This window comes from Thunnus maccoyii, chromosome 14 (assembly GCF_910596095.1).
Source record: "Thunnus maccoyii chromosome 14, fThuMac1.1, whole genome shotgun sequence".
NCBI classification, from domain to species: Eukaryota; Metazoa; Chordata; class Actinopteri; order Scombriformes; family Scombridae; genus Thunnus; species Thunnus maccoyii.
Genome location: NC_056546.1, coordinates 7,269,792 through 7,292,102, shown reverse-complemented (window position 1 = coordinate 7,292,102; position 22,311 = coordinate 7,269,792). Strand labels below are relative to the sequence as shown.

The 22,311-nt window shown below is 41.3% G+C and overlaps 1 protein-coding gene across 11 annotated transcripts in view; it reads right to left on the bottom strand.

Annotated features, from left to right (window-relative positions):
• Positions 1 to 22,311, bottom strand: part of ehbp1 (EH domain binding protein 1) — a 155,598-nt gene that overhangs the window by 24,722 nt on the left and 108,565 nt on the right. For all 11 annotated transcript variants that reach the window (XM_042433041.1, XM_042433049.1, XM_042433039.1 and 8 more), the window contains 4 exons: positions 21,544 to 21,698; positions 16,114 to 16,252; positions 15,430 to 15,530; positions 12,007 to 12,130 (listed from right to left, as the gene is read on the bottom strand). In XM_042433041.1, the coding sequence (XP_042288975.1) occupies positions 12,007 to 12,130; positions 15,430 to 15,530; positions 16,114 to 16,252; positions 21,544 to 21,698 (519 nt within the window). The remainder of the gene's footprint in view (positions 1 to 12,006; positions 12,131 to 15,429; positions 15,531 to 16,113; positions 16,253 to 21,543; positions 21,699 to 22,311) is intronic.

Below are 22,311 nucleotides of genomic sequence, written 5' to 3'. Positions count from 1 at the left end.
TGGACCAGATGTTACTGAAATTATCAACAATCGGAGGAAACAACAGACGGACATGTGTGTGTGTGTGTGTGTGTTCACGTGTGTGTACTTATGTGCCTGCCTACATGCATGAATGTGTGTGTGTGTGTGTGAGGGCCAGAATAAATTAATGGGTGATTTCTCCCCTTGCTTTGATGGCATTAAGAGCCCTCTTCTTCTCAATGTGCCGCGTTAAATGCTTTTCTCTCCTTCTCTCTTTCCCTCCGTCTCTCCCTTCTTTTTTTTTTTTGACAAGCAGGGCCACCCAGCAGAAAGCAACTGATGCAAAACGCCAGAGTAATCCCCCCCTCCATCCACCAACCACCACCACCACCACCCCTCCCGCTATCTTTAGTCTTTGACACAGTAGCCATTATCTGTGGGATTTAGTTAAACCAAACCTTCATGTATTTGTTAGGCCCTGGGTTCGTTTTCTCCTCTGACTGCTCTGCTTGAGTGTGGCCAGGCTGGGGGGGGGGGGGCTGGGGGGAGTGGAGGGGTTTACATCATCAGTACAGCTAGCTGGAGACATAAGAAGAGGGGGTATACAATGCCATCTAGCTGGATACTGTTAAGGATGTTAAACATGTTAAAGTAGAAATTTGTAGCCTTGTTTGTAAATCGCTGCCAAAAAACCCCCAAAGAAAAACCTACACTGAGTTTTTACAGAAGTTAACAGCTCAAACACAAACATTTAACTCACCCTGATTAATTTAACCAAACTTAACAAAAACAGATCATAAGTTGTTCTCTTCTGCCTGAATACCACAACAGTGAACGGAGCCTTACATAAAAGGAACCAGGAAAAACAAAATGACTTGTTTCTTGACATTTCCATGCATCAGCGGTCAACTGTGTCAAGTTTATAAAACTATTTGACACAAACAAAACCTGAAATATGACTGGAAGATAAACCAAATTTACAGAGGTACCAACATTACCGACCTACAATTTATCTCGTCACAGTTTTCAATAAACAGAGTCTGAATTATATTTAATTAAAGTGAGAATAGCTACAACAAAGAGTTGTTCAACTAAAGAATATCAGCAGCTGGTCATACTGTAATTAACCCAGACAAACGTATAAAAAGCAAGTCAACAAATATAATGAAATGTCACATATGGATGTATTAGTTACAGATAAATGTGGATGATATTGTCCAGTCCTAACATGAAAACTGATGACAGCTACAAAAAGAGTAAAACACTTTGCTTAAAAAAACTCATATCTATAAAATCATGCTTAAACACTGGAGCCTTTCTCTCAGCTACATGCTGCTACAGAGCTAAAAGCAGCGTTATGGAATCACTGTTGAAACTCGCAGATAAGCTGGGGCTTGGTGGGACTAAGCTAAGGTTAAGCCAGGTGGTTTAGCTCCCTGAGTATGTGTTTACACACACACTGAGGTGTGAACCATTTGGGGAGCTTAGAGGGGTGGAGAAACATGAGTTGATTTAGTGCTAGTGTAAACCTTAGTACCTGTTGATGGTGTTAATTGGGACAGCTTAACACAAACAGCATAAATCTGTAGGGATTCTGATCCGGGCCAAGTCAGATATAACATGCTTTAGAGGGGAATACACACTGGTACAGTGGGCTGCCTATCAAATCGCAATACTTGTTTTTTTTTTTTTTTTATGGTAACAACCGAAAGGCATCAAACCTACTGAGATTCATAGTTTTGTTTAATTATTCTTTAATAATGTCATGATTTAGATAAAAATTCTGCCAATTTTACACTATTTTATGTAGGAAAAGCTCTTGTGCAGCTTCTTGTATTTAGACATTTAACATTTGAGAAATATTTTATATAGGTTAAATTTAAAAAAAAAGTTTTGTGGAAAAATGTGTGATTTCTTCTAAAAATAATATATTAAAAAAAGTTTATCTAAATTATTTTAGTACTGGTAAAGAAATTCAGGTAATGTGTCGGCACCAGTATGAAAAACTAACAATCTTGAGCCCTCGTATTCAGTGGTGTATAGAAGTAATTTTGAAAATATTGCCCCTATTTGACTTTAAACACGGGGCCACACACAGGTCAAGCCACTTATATGGCAGTTATATTTATTTGTAAGGGAGTAAGAGAGGAGGGGGTAGAGAAATTTCTGAATGAAAAAAAGTGTGAGTATGTCACAGAGAGAGCAGTGATAACCCCCCCCTCAACCTGCTGACAGACAGCTGCAATCTTTTTAGCATAAGTGGCTCCGCCTGCTCCATTAGCAAAGAGAAGGAGGAGGGTGTGTGTGTGTGTGTGTGTGTGTGTGTGTGTGTGTGTGTGTGTGTGGTGTGTGTGAGAGAGGAGGGGGGGGAGCTCGACCCCCCCTGGGGTAGATGTTAGAACAAATTTGAGGGGTGTCATATTACACGCCTTGTGACAGGAGGCCGAGGGGAGGTGAACGATGAATTTGCTTAATGAATTAATCTGTGGACCAGTAATAGCTCTGCTAACAACATTAGTCATCCTTCTTTCATCTCTGTGCTGCGATTCACTAGTTTCTCCCCTCGTCTTCCTCTGTTACACAATCATTTCATCCAGTCCTTCTTCATCTTTACTCCCTGTCCTTCCTCTCTTAGAGGTTTGCTTAAGGGCAACAACAGTCTAGCCTTCCCCATTTAAGATATAAATAAATACATTTATTTAGGTATTTTCGGTAATCTTTTGCTATTTTCAGGTCAGACCTACCGAGGAATTAAGTCTCTAGATTTGTTTAATATACTCCCTGATGTACATTGTCCCTAATGTGTTTGTAAATGTGTCAAATAAATCCCCACGCACACACTTTTTCCATCTGGAACGATATTACATTACAACTGACACAAACACCAGGCTGTTACTGCCACTGGCCCTGGCTCAAGCTTTGATTCAATACACAAATGCAAAATTGCTGTGTTTAAATAGATATTTAAATGGAAATGTATTGGGAAAGACAGCTGTTGGTATTTGTAGCCTGGAGTGCTCATTACAATGGGAAATGGGGAGGAGTGTGTATGGGAGGGGGATGATGACAACGGTAGCATGGCGAGCAGCTGTGTTAGCAAGTGAATGGTGTAATTACTGGCCAAACCTCTGTCATTAACCTGCATTGTCGAGTGCCACCACATCCGTTACCATGAGAAAGCCTTGATTAATTGACTGCAAGGTTGAAATTCAATTATGTTGTTGGGCTGTAGTTTGTAAACCAAATAATTATCAACCACATACAAAACAAACAACAACAAAAAAGCCCTCTCTTGTAAATCTGAGCTATAGCAAGAAGAATATTTTTCTCTTTAATTTCAACTGTCAGTTTTGCTTTAAGATGGATGTGAGATAAAGTTTACATTAACACACAAACAAGAAAATAAAAGAAGAGGAAGGGGGGAAAAAACAGGTGGATTAAAATGTGTCCGCTTCATTTCAAACCAATAAATTAGCTCTTCATATAAATTTAAATGCACAAAAAAAACAAGACAAACAAAAATAAAACACTGGCTCCGCTTTGATTGCGTGCATCTCTGTGCTGCTACAAAGTCTGCTTTGTGCGGTGCGTGTTTATGTGTGTGTGTGTGTGTGTGTGTGTGTGTAGCTAAGCTGCGGTTGTGTGTATGAACATATTCAGTGTGTTTGTTAATGTGGAACTTGTATATTCTGTGTTTGCATGTGTGTGTCTGTGACGATGTGTTTGGCAGCTTGCAGGATGGTTTGTTGGACCGGCTGCTGCATGGGGTCTCAGGCAGAGAGGCGGCTGATGAAAGCATTGGCGGGATGCTCCAATAAAGAGCAGATTATCATAAGCGGCCATTGTCCACCTCCCAATTCTCTCCAACAACCCCCCCCCCCCTCCTCCTCCCTCCTCCCTCCTCTTCCCGTCCCCACTTACTCACCCCTCTGCTGAAAATGTTAATCGGGCCTATCGCTGGCAGGCTGAGGACAGGAGGAGTGCCTGGCCCAGTGAGTACAACTTCAACTGATTTAGAGGAAACGTGGATACAAATTAAGAGAGCAACTACAAAAAAACCCCAAAAAAAGCAGTGACAAAATAATCAGAGAGAAAAAGAAAGTGAAACACAGACAGAAAGATATACGACAAAAATAAAGTAAAATAAGAAGCAGCCCACAATAATTCATAAACAAATTTAACTTACACGTCCCTGGGCCGTGACGAGTAGCTACACCCCCTTCCTCCCCCTTCATCCCAACAAACTCCCTCCCTCCCTCCCGTTGACTCCATCCACCCAGCTCGTTTTATCTGAAGATTCTCAGACAATGCCTAGAGGATCCCGTTCCCTAATCTTCCTAAAAATCCCCTTTCATCCCCACTGTTAAAGAATGTATGAAAGGCTGACACCGAGCTGGAGAAAAGAATGAGAAAAAAAAAAAAAAAAGAGAGAACCAGTGCACATCTGGGAGTGAGGAGGGTGGTGTCACTGTGCTGGACTGGGGAGGGGAAGGAGGGGGGGTGGGTGGGTGGTGGTGGTGAGGGGGGAGACAGGGAGGCAGAGGCTCAGCATTGGTCGCTTGTGCAGAGTCCTTGCAAGTTGACTAATTAAATTGTTTTGCTGCTCAAACATTCAAATGGCCGAGGAGATTAAGGGCATGAGCGGGAATGGGAGTTTGTGTGTGTGTGTGTGTGTGTGTGTGTGTGTAATGGGAAGGGGGGGAGGGGGGGGTTAATCTGTGTTCTGACCCAGTTGAACCTTGGAGTCACACACACACATTTTCCACACAAAACAAAAAAAACCCCAAATCCTTTGTTTTGTCCCCCCTCAAAGGCAAGAAAAAGGCAATAGGTTTTAAAGGAGAGATCCCAAGATTTCTTTTCTTCCCCCATAGGGAAGAACGGCGCATTTGCTCCTGAAGTGAATTCAAGATGACCACAAACACATTCCACTGTGGTCTAAATACAAAAACCATTCGATTGAAAGTGAGTGCTCTTTTTGTAACCCTGACAACAACAACAACAAGAAAAATGACCGAAGGCTTCAAAAAAAAAGAAAAAAGAAAAAAGAAAAGAGGAACGCATCTTCTCTTGGCTGTGTCTATCTCAGTTGCCATGAGCCTAGCTTACGAATCGGGTCTGTGATTATGGATAAACAATAGTCGCAATCTTCACTGCTCAACAATTTCAATCACAATTCACACAATGAATGGCCGAGCCTACAGCGTAGCCTGTGTTCACTTTCAAGTCTACCTTTATTGGAAGATTCAGTAGAGCTGTGTGTGTGTGTGGGGCTTAATGTTACTCAATTCATTGTCAAAGCCCAACAAAATACAACAGAGGAAAAAGAGGAGTTGTACGACGTAGCACCTGAAAAACAAAGTGAACGCTAATTAAAGCCAACACCAAAACCTCTCTCCTCTCTCCCTCCATCTTTCAGTCTGTGAACTGGGGAGGGTATTATAGTCTAAACACTTTTTCTTCTCTCAGTGCTGAAAGATTAGACTGGTTATCCCATTAAAGTTGGTAAAATGCCATTCTTGTGTCTTTAAGCTCTCGTATAGGAGGTCAAGATGAGTCTGCCTGCGCTTACAAGGCGGGCACGGATGTAATCTGCCCAAAGTTACAATAATTAATGTTAAGCTTCTTCAGCAATACGTTTGTGAAAGAACTGGCCCTGATAATATACTTAAAGCTGCACAGGCTGTTTGTGTTGTCGCGACGAGACAAGGCAGGGCTTGATGTGCATGCGTGTATGAATGAGTGTGTGTGTGAGAGTCCCTATGCCACTCACGTAGCTGAGCTTAAATCTTTAGTCAAACTATAAGCTGATGCTGCCACAATGCTGGATTAGGACGACAGGCATGGGAAAAAAGTGAGAGGCTGGCTCACTTGATGCAAAAGAAATATACACGTAACACACACACACACACGTAACACACACACACACACACACTCAGTGACAATGATGCCTGAAACCCATCACCATTAGTATTAGGACTACAAGTACAGGATCTGCAATGTAAAGAAATTCCAATTACAGATTTCAATATTTAAATACCAAGATATTCCTTCAAAAGCATGCATGTGCACATACATACATATATATTTTAATATCATAGATGAGATGCAACTATATATTGATAATTCAGAAATAGATTAAAACCAGATTTTCAAAACCTATTTGTTTTGAAGGCAGTGGTAAAGAAAGCACAGAGTAGTGATTTTAAATAACTTAATCGTTGACTAAACCAAAAATTAATTTGTTTCTCTATAAAGTCAACTGCAAGACAACAAAACAATTAAATGAATTAAAATTTGCCTGAAGCACTTAGTTTGGATGATTTAGAGCCACAGGTTGACGTTTAAGCTGTTCAAACACTGCAATCCTCCACACACACACACACACACACACACACACACACACACACACACACACACACACAGACCCACACATGCTCTAAGGCCGCAAGCAGCCCTTTTCGAATGTGAAGGCATTGACAGTCCGTTCTGTCCCTTTCTCAGATACTGAGGGGGATATGCTGCATGTGTAAAGTACATTAAGCTCTTGCTGGATCCCTCCTCGTGCCATTCTCCTCTCGTCGACTCGCAGACACAAAGGCAGATTAAAGGAGCGCACGCCATAAAAACCCCTATGTCAATCTTATCGGCTTCAAGTGCAATTTTTAAACATATGTTAATCTGGGAGAGCTAAAACTCATTCTCTGCTCTCTCTCTCTGCTTGTTTATCTCTTATCAAATGCGCAGTAGGTGAGGGGCAGCTTCGCGGTGCGGCTAAGTGCCATTATTTGGATAATTGCGTCCATTGTTGCAGTTTATATAGCTATTTGAAATGGGAGGTGTGTGTAAATAGGTGCAGGGGCCAGGTAGGGGGTGGTTGAGATATATTCAAACAGGGGCCAGGGGATTTTCTGCAAAGGCTACATGACGCATTTGAATGCTTCTTCATACCTAGAGCTGAAATTTCAATAAGGAGTGTTTGATATATTTTTCTGTGTAACAATACCTTAGAAAAAATAACAATGCCAAGGTCAGAAGCATTACATGCGTAGGTAGAAACTCACTAACAATGAATAGTATCTAAATTCTACTGTAAATTAGCATGAAAATAAAGCGCATATTAATGACACTATTGAAAGTTTAAGCTTTTTCATCCATGCAAGGTGCTTTTTTTTCCCTTGGAGCTCTGTGCAAAAAGGTTGTATGACACTTAATAACACCAGTTTCATAGTTTAACTTTTGCAAAAACAGCCATGCGATATCATTCTAGTCAAAATTATATGTATTCTTAAATGATATTCTATCTTGATGACAGTTTTGACAACTTTTTAGTTGACAGTTGACTATTATAGGAATTCATCTTCAAAATGAATACACATCTGTTAAAACGTGCTAATATTCTTCTCCTATAATCAAACTCCTATAAATATTTGGTCTGTTGCAGGAGGTGAACGTTCTCCTAATGTTGCATGTGTGAAGGACAGTGCTCCCAGTGGTGCAAGAATAACAAGTTCATTAGTCGAGGGGGGGCGCCGCAGGAATTCAAATTCCCCCCCGACCTGGGCCTGGCCTCTGATTGGCTGGCTGCGTCGGCATGGCGAGACTCATTAGAGCCCAGCAGTAATTAAGAGTTGTTAGAAAGTGAATTCTCCAACCGCAGATTAGAAAATTAAACTATTTACTGATTACATATTAATAGAAGACAACAATGGCGCTTGCCATAAGCTTGGAAGGCAACCAAGGAATAAATCTGTGTACTTAATTACCATAAACAATGGGGGCATAGAAATGGAGTTTTATGCACACTCCCTCCTGTAATGTGTCTGATATCAGAAGACACTTGACAATTCTTGTTCAATTATCTCTATTATTTAATGTGCTGTGAACTGCCTCTGAGTAAATAAATTAACCACCCCAATTACTTTGGATTCATCTGGGGAGGGCCGCGGCGTAATAGAAAATGCCGCAGAAAGCTGCATTGTGCCCAAACCAGGGGAGAGAGGGAGGGGGGGGAGGAGGAGGAGGAGGAGAAGAGATGTGTGGAAAAGGAGGGAGACGAAGGGGGAGCAAAGGGTGAGAGAACGGAAGGAGAAATAGAGATCCACAGGGATAAAAGGAACAGAGCAAATAAAAAGTGATGCAGAGGAGCAAAGAGGATTGAGAAAGAAAAGAGAAAGAGAAAAACAAAGAAAGATAAAAAAGAAAGAGCAGAAAAAAAGCAGAATGAGGAAGCTGATTTGGAATGCACAAAAAATAAAGAGTGATGGGATAAGTTACGTATAACAGGAAGAATTAAAAAAAATGATGATTGAAGACTTGAATCCTTGTGGAAAACATTATACATGCAAACTCTATATATAGAGAAGGAGGGAAATAGAAGGATGAGGCAATGACAAAGCAAAAGCATGTGATATGAAAAGAAGGGCATATTGAGGACCAGCAGTGGATCTTCCCAGGCTTTCTGCTGGTGAAGCAGGGAGATGAACAATCAAGTCATGGGTCAGTCGGTCTGTCTGTTCACATCTGCCCATCAGTCCTGCAGCGCTGTGCACTACCACAGTACCACTGCACACTGAGCTCACCCAAACTTACCTCAAGAGGTCTGAATCATATGATCAGATGCACTGCTATGGACATCGCACTGAACATCCACCCTGCTTATAAAAGTAGCTCTGTGTCTATGAATAGACTGCAGTAAAAACTACATATAGACAACATAAATGTAAACACATGGCTGAATGTAGAATTACTAGTACGGGGACAGTTAGTGAAGTACATTTATATAATGATTAAGAATGCAGAGATCTGTAAATCCCTCAATACAAGAATAGTAGACTTCCTCTCTTGACCATTTTCTCTCTGTGACGTCCAGCCTTCACTGCACCTGTACTTCTTAGTGCTGACCCAAGTAACCCTTAGGTTTTCAATTGAGTTCTTTATTATCTAATTTTTTGTTGAGGTCACATCTGAACTCCAGCTCAATTAAAATACTGCAAGGGTGTGACAAATTTTATTTCTGTCCAATCTTTTCTCTGGAGAGGTCTGCTCAGGAAAGCTCAGCTTCTTTCTAAAGTCTGCAGATGTTCCGTATTTCATAAACACTTTAGATTGGATTAGGGCAACTAAAGTAAAAGTTGATAGTAGATTGGGTAAGAGGTTGGTCTTTATGCTTCTACAAGACAATAACAGCCTGGCTTGAGGACACACCAGTAAAAGAGGTTGAACTGGGGCTGCTTCCATGTGTTGATGGATGCAGAGTTGTGTGTTTGTGTGAGAAGCAGGGTGTCTTTAAAAAGGAACCTACATGCTTAGTAAACTTTCATAGACAAAACAAGGTTCAATGTATACATAAAATGAGATCATGAGGATGTCAAAATGTCATCACAACTTAGCAGAAACAGGCGGAGGTGGTCGATACACATTAGTGGTGGATTTCACAACCACATATCAGTTCACACAGGTGCATAATAAAGGAGTGTTTTGGATGGTAGAAGAGAAAATCTTGTCTAATACATACAAAAGCCTACGTTTTATGCACTTCTGTGGCCAACAAGTTGCAATGAATTAACTTTATTCTGTCAGATTTTTTGCCAAATTCATCATGATGAGGAGACTTTCCAAGAATATTTATTAGCATCCAAGGAAGCTGCTGAAGATTTAAAGAAACTTGCATTCTGTTAAATTTTCTTAATTGTACTGTGATTGTGTGAAGTCCCAAATTCAACCAGGCATCTGGACATCCAGCTGCTACCTGGTGACTAGCAGAGTAAAGAAATATCAACATCTGACTGGTGGCTGGTGGTAAATTCTCACCATGTTCCCTAGTTAAGCACAGGCACCGGTCAGATGTGATGGATCAATACCGGATGTTTTGCTTACAGCCAATCAGCCACGGTTTCAATCAGACATTTCAGGTGCAGAGAAAAATATCTATCATCTATGACAGCCAATAGAAAGGTGACCTCAGTTGCTGAGGTGATAAAGGTTACTTTAGTGACCACCTGTCACTGGCGCATCTCGCTCCGATGCCTCCAGATCTTGGCCTAAAGGCACAATCCATAACCTATTGGATGAGTCTCTGGGATAAGTGCTGCAAAATGAGATATGGAAACAGAAATGCACTTTCAGGGAGCGAGAAAGGTGCTCCACATCAAGTTTTTTTTCCTCCTTGCTGCAATACGATGGTAGTGTGGAATCGGTGGCTTTTTCACTGCATTTTTTATTTTGTAATGAGCTTTAACAAAATGACAGACGCCTCACAGGTAAGCACAGCCTCCCCAACATACATATGTTAGGATCAAACAGGTTAATTCTACATGTTTCATTGATATTAATGATAATTAACAGCATCAGGGACAAATCACAGGGCTTTTATTGTATAAAAAACATGATATCACCCACATACACAGTATACTGAGCTACATCCTCCAGTAGTCAGTGTGTTGACTTGTGGAAGTGACATTTTCTCGATTTAATTCCCCACTGATGTTATAAGGGGGTTAAAGCAACCAAGGTGAATCTCTCTTCGTGATATCCTTTTATTATTTTGTCCTCGCCTTCCCTGTTGTCCCCCCTCTTCCTTTTCTAGTGAATCCTATTTTTCAGGATATATATATATACCTGCGGTCCTATATAAACTATATAAAGAGAAATCTTTATGGTTGAAGGTGTTTGGAAGTAAATAACCTGGTGTCTTGCTGGCTAGCGGCTGCTTTATCAGTGGGTGAAGAAGAAGAAGGAAAAAACAGCCCTTCAGATTGACACAATGGCATGCGCTCCGACAGGGGAAGAGGGCACAGAGGCAGGGAGGGAGGCGAAAAGGAGGAAAGCGAACACAACAAACAGAGGAGAGATAGTCTCGATATCAGGACCCAAATGGGATGGGGAAGGTGAGCGCAAATCCCACCGCCCCAGTTTCCTTTTCTAAAGACCTCCTCTTCTATCCTCCCCTGTGTTGCTTTTTAAAGATTTTGGGGGCTAAATCCACCAAGTTACGCGCCGATATATCAGAAAGAGCATGAGAGCTGCTACTAAATTACTACAGCAAATACTGTACCTGCAGTTTACAAACATCAAAATTTTACACTTCCTGGATCCACGTGTTTTTTTTTTTTTTTTTTTCTCCAAGCAGCATTCTTGGGTGAGAAATGGGATGGTTTAGTATCACAAATGGGGATGCTATTCTCCAATTTCAGTTAGGGACTTAACGGAGCCAAGGCCCCTCTTTTGGCTCGGCACACTGTCTCATGTCTTAACAAGGCTTTACCCCCGGCCAAATCTTAAATAAAAACCTTCCGAATCCGGCTCCGTACGCCAAACCAGATTGCACTTTGTATGCGCGGGTGTGTAAGCATTTGTGTGTGTCTGTTGTGGATTTGTGAACTGTGTCAGTGCTCATGTTGTGTTGCCTCGTGTTTTTTTTTTTTTTTTTTTTACATTTCTTTGCCTCTCCCTCTCTCCTCCCTTTAACTCACCCCCGTCTTTCCTTATACAGCATATCAATGAAGGCCAGATATGTACTAGGGGAAGGAGGGTGTATGTGTGTATCCGTGCATGGCTGAGCGCACTGTTCAATAGTGTGGAGGCTGGCTGGCTGGCTGGGGCTGCGGCTGGCAAACGGCTGCAGCGGAGACTTCGGCTGGGGCTCCGCTATCGCACCCAGTTATCGTTTCCCCCATGAAGGGCTCCCTTATCACCCCAGCCCAGAGAGGTCTCCCTTCTTCTACCATCCCCGAGACACACTCCCCCCTCTCTCTCCCTCCCCACCCACCCATCCCCTCCCTTCTCCACCTCCTCCTCCTCCTCCCTCACCCCCCCATCCCCTCCTTTCATATCCACCCAGCGCTCCGTCGCGCAACATTCAACCGAGAGGGAGGGAGAGAGGGAGGGAGGGAGGGAAGGGGGGGGGCTTCAAAGATTCTCTCTCACACAAACGCACACATAAATACACACACATAAACTCCCTGAGTGTGCATGCGTGTGTATGTGCGTACGTACGCTCAATTTGCCAAAACAGTTTTTCCAGTGTAATTGGGCTTGGGGTACCTGTGTCCATGAGATAGCGCAGCCTCTTCTCCACGCGAGCTGCTCGGGCGTCTATGTGCCTCTGCTCGCTCTCCAGCGCAGACAGCTCCCCAACCACATACTGACTGGTGTCTTTGAACGCCTTCTGTCAACCGAGAGAGAGAGAGGGAGAGAGAAAGAGAGAGAGAGAGAGAGAGAGAGAGAATGGTTATGAGAGAAAAGGAAGAGTAGTGCGATATAGCATTAAACAGAGACAGAGAAAATATGATAGAGGGATGAGACAGAATGAGAGGAAAATAGAGATTGAATGAAGCAAAAAGGTGATGAAGGGATACAGAAAAGAAAGGACGGGAATGAAAAAGAAATGAAAGGAGAAGAAATAAATGAGAAGGGAGGAGGATAGTGAAAATGGTTTTAAAATGTATGCAATAGATGAGCAGAGTGTCCACAAATCTTCTTTACATAAAACAAAAGAGAGAATTTCACCAGAAAAAGGGTTTAATCTCACAACAGATAATACATACAGCTATTGACTAACTGTTGCTGCTTCTTGTTTTGTAGGAGCTTTGTTTGGCATTACTGAGTTCCTCTCTCACATCTTCAAAACCACTTTATAGCAAAAGGAGCAGCAAAGCTTTAAATAACCTGATTAGCGTACTGTGAATTAACTCCTATTCAAGTAAATCTTCGTTTACGGCAAACTATCAAGGCGAGCAGTTTCCTTAAATAATCATTGACCACGTTACTGATCAATAATTGATCAAACATCAAAAATAAAATACCAAATGCTTGTTTGTCAAACATGTCTTTTCATAGCTCAACACAAACAAATCAGATATAAAAACATGTGCTAATTATTTGAATCACTCAGAATCACTAATCAACAAATGGCCCAACAAAATCCAAAAGACTCAACATAAAAATTCTGCATAAATTAAATGTGAATAAACATGTAGGGAACTTAAAGTTAACCCATTCTTGTATGAATAAGAAGTGTGGTCATGTAGCCTGCAAGTGTCTGTATGAATAGACTTTTAGATTTTACCTGTATTCATTTAAGCATATGAGTGTGTTTGTGTGTTTAGCTTTAACTTAAGAGCTGAAGGCGACACTCAGACATCCTTCTCGTCATCAAGGTAACCAGCACCTTAACTGTCCCGTTACTGTGCATAGAAAACCACAACTATCTACCACTATGTTGCATCAAAGGCTCTGATCAGAGTTCATGATGCAGTTATGTCAACTCAATTGATTAACCGATCATCAATTAATAATTCACATCCCCAACAGCACTTTGACTATATTGTCCAGTTATATATCAAATTTTTTATCCAATGCTCAATCCACAATCAATCATATATTTAGGTTCAATTAAACTTTTCACTAGTGTAGATCCTTAATAATTACCGAGTGTTCCTGTATGTTCATTAAAAACACAAAAAGTGTTTTAAATTAATTCAGAACAAATATTTACAACCTACTGTGTCTGACTTACATGACAGGTTTTAAATTGTTTTCCTGCTCTGAAGATTAAAAAGAAGAAGAGGAGCGGAAGAATACAGAGATTCAGAGAGACGTCAACATCAGTGGGAGATGAATCAGTAAACTGCAAAATGTGAAATACAAATCACGGAACAAATTACGAAAAATAAAGTGTTTCTTTAAACAAATTATTTAAAGATATTTTGGTTTCTGCTTTCTTTTAAGGGGGGGAGATCATTTCTGTTCAAAAAACTTTTACAGGTGCTAAAAGTTAAAAAATGTACATTTCTTGTAGTGTTGTCTTGTCCCACCTGCAGGTTAAATGTCTCCACAGTCCCTTAAACTAAACCTTACATTCAGCTCTCCTAACCCACTCTGCCATTTCAGATAAGTCTTTCTTCCAACTTCTCATACATACAAACACCAGCCACTCCATATGCACACACACACATACACACACACATCCATCCCTCTTTAACCATATGCACTTAATACACACTCCATTTCTGACCCCTCTTCACCTCTGTCTCCTGGCTGCTTGCTATTCTCCAGAGAAACTCCTCTGAGTGAGGAAAATGTTTATTCAAATTCACTACTGAGGATGCATCCGAAAAAATATCTCCATTTTATTGCTGATGCACTTCATTTTTCTTAATGGGAAGAGGAACTAGTGAGCAGGAGAGAGAAAGTTTTTTTTTTTTCATTCCACCCAGGCCAGCACTTTTTCCCTGTACTCTTTCCGACGTGTGAGCGTGTGCATCTGTGTGGTTCTGTGCATGTGTGTTTTTGCAAGCGTGTGTGTGTGTGTGTGTGTGCTGATTCCCAGCAGCCTCTCTCCCCCCCCCCTCCCTTCCTCCTCCTCCTTGCGCGCTCTCGCTCTATCACCATATTTTTCCTTGGCAAATCAATTTTACACATGATCAGCCCACTCCCCTTGCCGCGCTCGGCCCAGCCGTAATTAAGAGGAGGGAAATTACCATATATATTATATTAATGCAAACATCATTCAGCAGGTAATTCTTGGCTGATCGGGATAATGGAAAGGTTGAACACCCATTAACCCTGGGGCCCAGGCACTGGGAGGAGGAGGAGAGAGGGTGTGTGTGTGTGTGTGTGTGTGTGTGTGTGTGTGCGCACATGGGACTGGGGTGGAGGGTGCAGGGTCGAGGGTAGGAGAGGGCTGCTCGGGAAGAGGGATTCACCCCGTGGTCTCCAGTGGCACACACACTCATTGAAATTATAGCATTCTTATAGACACACTCTTTGTACGCACAAGTTCAAACACAGGCCGAGAAGAGACTGGGAGTGTGTGTATATACGCACACTTGAAGGACACGCAGGCACACAACTCCTTTGCAGACACACACACACACACACCTCTAAATGGCAGCTGATATCTACCATTGTTATAATTAAAATGGCAGTCTGTTAGATCAATACATAGATGTCTCTGCAGAGAAGAGAGGACAGTAGAGGGAGAGAGGAAGTGTGTGTGTGTGAGATTGTGGTGGTGGTGGTGGTGGTGGGGTGGACAAGGTGAAGAGGAGGGAGGGAAATTCAAGCTAAAAAGGTGCAGAGAGAAGAAGAGTTCACTGATAGATTTATCTAAGACAAGTCAGGAGAGACAGAAAGAAAGCTGACTAACAGGAAATAAAAAAAAGGCCAAGTAGAAGCAATTATAGGATACAACCTCCCACCTCACTCTTGACCTGTAACTACTCAATTTCACCTTGACAAGCCAATCACCAAGGCATCATGAAGCTAAAGTTAAGGGCAAAGTACACCCTTACTTGGGCCTATCACAGTGCTAGCTCATATCTTGCTTTTAAGCCATTAGTATTTTAATGGTATGGATTTTTTTCTGCTTTTCCTGTCAGTTATTGCAGGAGGGAAAAGTTTAAAGTATGCACTGAAAACCCTCAGCATACAGAAGTATGATTTAATAGAAAGAAAATGACAAACCTCTTCTTCAAATGGTCTGCGGATATCGATCTCCGTCGGTGAACCTCTATCCTCCTCGGCCCTCCTCAGATCTTCAGGTACAGACTTCTGTCTTTTCACCTCTGGAGGAATAAAGAGACGGATGGATAAGGAGGAGAGAAAAGGAAAGTGCAGGCATTCGAAAGAAGATATGCGTAGAAGTTGCGAGATGTCATTGAATGGTCATTGCATATAAATGTTGTTCGTTGTCGTGCTTAAAGTGCAAGATAGTTGATGGAGTCAGAGAGGCTCATCATTGAAACTAATTAATAATGATGAAGTGTCAGTTTTCACTTCTTTCAGTGACTGGGCTGAGGATGGACTGCACTTTTTCCCATGATTTCTCTCCCTTTCTTTCCTGGAATTCTTTATCATTTCACAGGTGATTTATTCAGCAGTTATGGTCAATTTGGTGACAGAGGTAAAGGAAGAGTTTCTTAATAAAGTTGGTTTCAAATGAGCATTTGTTGAAGAAAATCATTATGACTTTATTTAGATTTGAGCAACTACTCTTCAAAATGTCTGTGCACGTCCTTGCCAGTTGCCTGTTATCAGGTGTGAGTCACGTGCTGCTGTGTGTATACATGCTCAGTAAATTCTCCCAGGGTAAATATGTGTGTTGTGAGTGTGTTTGTGTGTGTGTGTTTGTGTCGCATTGTCCCCCACCTGGTCTGCTCTCCACATACTGGCTGAAGGACTTCAGCTGTGTTTTCCTGACAGCTGAGTCCTTGTTGAAGACTACCGGGCTACGCAACCTCTCTGTTGCTCTGCGCAGCCGCTCTGCTCGTAACTCCTCAGCATTATTCTGTCAAACACAGAGAAAATACACATTTAGCCTTGACAAGTATTAATCTGTTGATACCAGAAGTCACAGGAACATAAGACAGTGTATTAAGATTGAATAAGTAATTACATTGAATAAGAAATTGAACCTACAGTATATCTGGTGTTGCTGTCCTGCCACAGCTGATTGGTTTTGATCTCAAAGTTTACAACACTGATGTAGTAAGATGGGTGAAAGCAGCTGATGAATACATGCAGATTCAAGAAGTGCAACAACGGCTAGTGTAAAAGTGTTAAAACAAACAGAAGAAACACACATTCACGGATGGAGTAGTTGGTTAAACTTTAAATGATTGACTTTAAAAAACAATGTCAGCAATTAGTTTTTTTGTCCTTCTCCACATCTCCTCTATTACTCTGACAGCCTCTAGCAGCCACTCAGATCTGCTCTCAGGCTTTTATTAGGCAGCTGATTATTGTGACCAAAAACACACACACACACACACACACTGCTGCACATGTAAACATGTGTGCACAACACCTACTGACAGGCCATGAGATAAATCTGGTAGAAGTTGATATGTTAGCTACATTGTGGTTTGCATGTTTGCGTGAACACCTCTCCAAGCACACACACAGACATACACACACACTCTCCCTCACTCATGAGAGAGACAAAAAGGAGGCAATTAACTTGACTTTCAACAAAACCCCGAGCCAGAAAATATATTCAAATTATGCAAAATGGGAAAAAAAAGCTATTGTTTTCAAAGTGAACATGTGTTAAAAAGCTACACGCTCGCTTCTCCCAATATCAAAAAACGGCATGCAGAAATGCTTTATTAGCAGGCCTCCAAATATGCCAAGCCGAGTGGAAAAGAAACCGACTCGGGCTAAGACTGACGTTGTGGCAACGTTAATAAGACGGCGAAACGTGTAATAAAGTCGACAATTAGGGCAAACATGTTCCACTGCTTGAGACGGAGGGAGATAGTCAAGCAGGGTGTGCAGAGCGAGGACAGCTAATAGAGACAGTGCGGGTGGGGAACGAGCTGCAGATAGGGAGTTGTTAGTTTAGCTTCAGATTATTGACTTTCAAAAACAATGTGAGCAATTAGTCTGTTCTCACTTTGTTTTGTCTATTAGTCTGTCAGTTTCCACCAGCCACTTAAAACCTTATGTCAAGTCAAATCGAAAGCAAATTTATTTATTTATTTAAGTGCTATATAGCAAAATGGCCAATTAAACATTTGAAGACATAAGGCTTGTATGTGTGAGAGTGCTACTGTTTACTGTGTGTGTGTGCGTGTGTCAACATTAGGGGGCAACAGCAGGGCAATATCCAAGAGAAGAGAGTAAATTACTGATATCAGGAAAAGCAAGGAAGAGAAAACACTGGTAGGTAACAACTGGTGGTTTTTACTTTCTTCCTAAATAAAGGGAACAACAAAAAGACAATCACAAAAACTAGATTGCTGAGTCCCTAATTAATGTTTGGTCTTGGCTTTCATGTCAAGGTTGCAACTTTGCAGTATTCAGTGAGGCTCCAGGACAGCAGCATTCAAAAAGCACCAAACATCTCTCTGGTTGCTGTTTTCTTCATTAGGCGGACGTGTTATAGCAAAAAAAAGCTTTTCATTTGACTTAAAATGACAAATGTACAATAGATACGGTTCATTATTACGATCTATTATGATGTTGTGTGTGTAGGTCACCTAGGTAGGGCAAGAAAAATACATACAATACACACTACAAATTACTTACGGTACTATAAATTTCTGTAGACAGGAGTCAATCAAGTGGCAGATTACCTGAATATTTTTTGTTTTTCAGGAGAAGTGTAACAATCAATGATAATTGGATGTCAAAGGATTTATTGGATTACTGTCCGTCCTTGTCATATTTTCATGAGGAGGATTTGTTTTTTTTTCAGATTTTACTGTGTTGACTGGTAAAAACTGCAAGCGCTTGCAATATCTACAGTGAACTGTTGATTTAGTAAAAGAGTAAATCCCTAGGGAGCCTGATTAGGACACTGAAGCTGTCGGCCCAATGATTAGTTGTTGTTTAACTGTTGTGAATCTGATGTGTTCAAGCAGAGATTAAACAGCGATGCAAAAAGTAAAAACCGCTGGCACATTACAACCAGATCTGTATGAACACGCCAATATCATAATGACAAGACAACACTTCCACTGGCCCTCAACACATTCTTAAAAACTGACTATACAGTGTCAGTATCATCACTGTCAGAGGAATTGGGGTGCTCTCTCTTTCTCTCTCTCTCTCTCACACACATACACCCTATTACTCACTGGCCCACCCAGCCAAGTTTGAGCAAAATACATTTTATAACAATAAATATAAAAAAACATATTTAAGGAAATAAATAAATATAAACTTGACTTGTTGTTGACTTGACGTGTGTCGCCTGATTAAAACAGAACTGTTGAAATAAGTTGTAGGAAGTCTCTGGTATGTAATTGGTTGCTTCAGCTAGCTAGCGGCTTTTCAGTAATAGTCATAGCAAAATTTGTATGCATGTCTCTGCACAGTCAAGAATGGAAAATCAAAGTGCTTCTCTTCAAAGTGGTTTGGACAGTTTTCTTGATAAAATAGAGTGTAAGGACACAGTTTTCTGTAAAATGTGCAGATTTGGTTTTTCGTGAGCTGACCGGTACTAAAGCAACAATAGCTTTAGGGTATAATGAATGCACAAGGGATATGTTACATGTGTGATTTCTGTCTAAATTAACACCTCTGCTGTCTGGGTTTATGTTCAGTTGCCACTTTATGCAATAAAATAGTTAATTAACTGTTAGTATTTTTAACTTATTATTATTAACTGTACTGTACGCTGTAGAGCCAATGAGCAGTCGGTCTTGTTAGTACAAATATACTGTTTTTTTAGACTGGACAGGCTATAGAGGACATTTTTTTTCTCCACTGTTGTGTACAGCCTTCATAGACCGATGCTCTGTTGGTTGAGCGTGTTGGATCAGCAGTGTTTTGCTGTTATTGGCTTCATGATGAAGAACGTTGCAAAGTAAACTGGTCGCTTGTTTTTTTCAGTTTGTCTTTGTTTGTTCTATTTTCTTCTTCTAACTTTTCATAAGCCAGTTTTTCTGGGAAAATATGGCCCACTTACTTTTGTATTGGCCCACCCAAAATACTATTTCTGCCTACACCACTGACACACACACACACACACACACACACACACACACACACACACACACACAGAACACCTGCCCACTTGGCTACCCCTCTGTCTCTCTTTTACGCTCTGGGACAAGCAGATATTGGGGTGTCCCCCACCCTTACCCCCCCTCCCTCCCTCCCGTCTTACTCTTTTTCTTTCACTCTCGCTCTTTATCTCTTATCGCTGCTATCATCGCTGTGGTAAGCTGTGGCAGTGGTGATTCAGTGCTTTTGGTGTGTGTGTGTGTGTGTGTGTGTGTGTGTGTGTGTGTGTGTTGGAGAGTCTGAATGTGCGTGCAGGGGGCTGCGTGACTAATGTTGCAGTCTGCTGAGCGTCGCATGGCCTTATCGTGCGCTACCGAGGCTGCGCATACACACAATCACTAATGAGAGGGAGACTGTGTGTGTGCGTGTGTGATGTTCCTGCAGGTCGTTCCACCCTCCTGAAGGACTTTTGGGATGCCCAATCCTCTTGGGACAAGACAGTTTATCCTTTTTTAAAAGGACAGAAGTAGTAAACTCACACGGCTGCACATATACAGACATATTTATGCACACACATTTTTTGACATAACTGATTTGTTTTAGTTGTGTTGTGGTGAGTACACTTTCATTTGGTGCAGCTTCACATTTATATCACATAAGCTGAACTTGAAAATGAACATGGCAGCATATTAGACAAGCATTTGAGTGCAAATAATGGCTTGCTCACTAGTGATAAAGCTGTCTTGTTGTGTAGTTTAGGCTACTGTGACAGTAAACTGTTTTTCAGAAACTCCTCCACTTCTGGTTGTTCTTAGCCTAAAATCTTCAAAAAAAGCTATGCAATTATAGTTGAACAACTGATTCAGCTGGGCTGGAAACCTTTGAAATTTTGGTTGTAGGTATTGTTCAACAACCCATTTAAACACTTGCAAATATATCATGGCTATTTCATGCTACATTAGCAGTAAAATCGTCTTTCTTGCACCCTCACTCCTAAGATGCAACTGTGAATCATGATTGTTAGCCTCTGGGCAAATCATACATAATTATAACAAGATGCTGATCACTAATTGTAGTTGTAGTAAATAATGTAGTTCATCAGCTAACATATGAAGCTAATATTGTTCTTAACATGAATCCAAACAATGCAACAGTAACAAAACCTTGTTTACAAGCTGTATTAAATGTTGAGAAGTAATATTAAAAAATATGATAAACTGTTAAATGTAATACATATATAATAGCTCACATTCACACAGGTATTTCCACCTACATTCATTCACTGATGGTGATGGGGCTGCCATGTCAGTTTCTGACCTGCTGACTCAGGAAAAGTTCAACATCGGGCATCAAAAATCAAATATTAGGCAGAGCGAGGAATGAGTGTTCACATTTTTGGGTAAGGTGTTTCCGATGAGGTGAGGTGAGGTGTCACACAAACCGTGATTCTACCTCTGTGTGGGTCAAGTGAGTACAAATGCACACATACGCACTCTTTTGGCCATAAAGGACTAAGCCTTTTAGGCTTTGAACACAAGAGGGTGTTTATGTGAATCGATGATCAAAGACACCCTGTGTCGCCATAAGCACAGAGGGTTTCGCTTGTACTGACAGCCACATACGCACACACTCACCTTATTCCACTTGACATTCAAAATCAATTAAACAGATGTTAAGACTGGCCGACTGCGTTGACTCAATATTCACATCAGAAGATATAGACGCACGCAGGAGCAACAAACCCCCCCCTTCCTCACCTGCTCACACACACACGACAACTCTCTGAAAAGGTCATAGTCAATAAAATGGGACTGCTACGTGTTATGTAGAGCATTATGATGCGGGGGTGTGTGTCATGGCTTTAGACAGTCATATGGACACAAGAGGGATAAACTATGAAGTGGTCAAACTGACTGATATGTACACAGGGTCAGCAGGCCGACAACCGGGAACAATCGAACCTGATTGATTGGACTGACCCTTTGATGGTGTGCAGAGAACGAGGGGACAGACAGAAAACGACAGAGAGATAAAAGGAAAGAGTGGTGTGTGGAGAGAGAGAGAGAGAGAGAGAGAGAGAGAAAATAAAGATACCCAGTGGGACATTAATGGTGGATATGTGTGTACCTCCAGTCCTTCCGCAGGGCTGAGTGGGGAGGTGGAAGAGGCAGTAGGCGTGGATGAGGAGGAGGTGGAGGACGGGGATGAAGGGGAGGTGACTCCTCCTGGCCTGACCTCCGCCAGCTTCTTCAGCTTCAGGTCCACATGCTTACTGTTTGTTCCTGGAGAAGAGAGACAGAAAATGATAATGAGTACAAAACAAACACAACAGAACATGTAAAACAAAACTGATTTATAGTTTTGTTTTACTACACAGTAAATATACAGACATTTAAAATGAACAAAAGCACTGAACTTCACTTACACACACACACACACAGACTGAAACTCTTACAAAGTCAAAAAGGCAAGACAACTTACTTTGGATTCATGTACACACACACTCACCCAGACACAGCCATTGATAAGAAACGTACACAAACACACGAGTGGGAAAAGATATACAGCGTATACTGTATATATATGATGTGTGCGAGAGAGATAGGGATCTGAACAGACCAGGCAGCCTTAAGTCCTGTTTGTACTGCAGAGAGCTGCTCAGGTACCGGGTATACATGTCCAGGACTATCACCATGGTAACCAAAAGGGCAAGATGGAGGGAAAGAGAAAATGAAAGATAGGTAGAGGGAGCATGTTTCATTTTTAAGTGTTTGTTCTCTCACAATCTCTCTTTCTCAAGAGTTTATACTGAGAGGTGTTTCTAATATTTGGTCCATCTTTGTCGTTATAATTCTTTATAATCTTAATATACAGTCTAATAATGCTATACTGCTA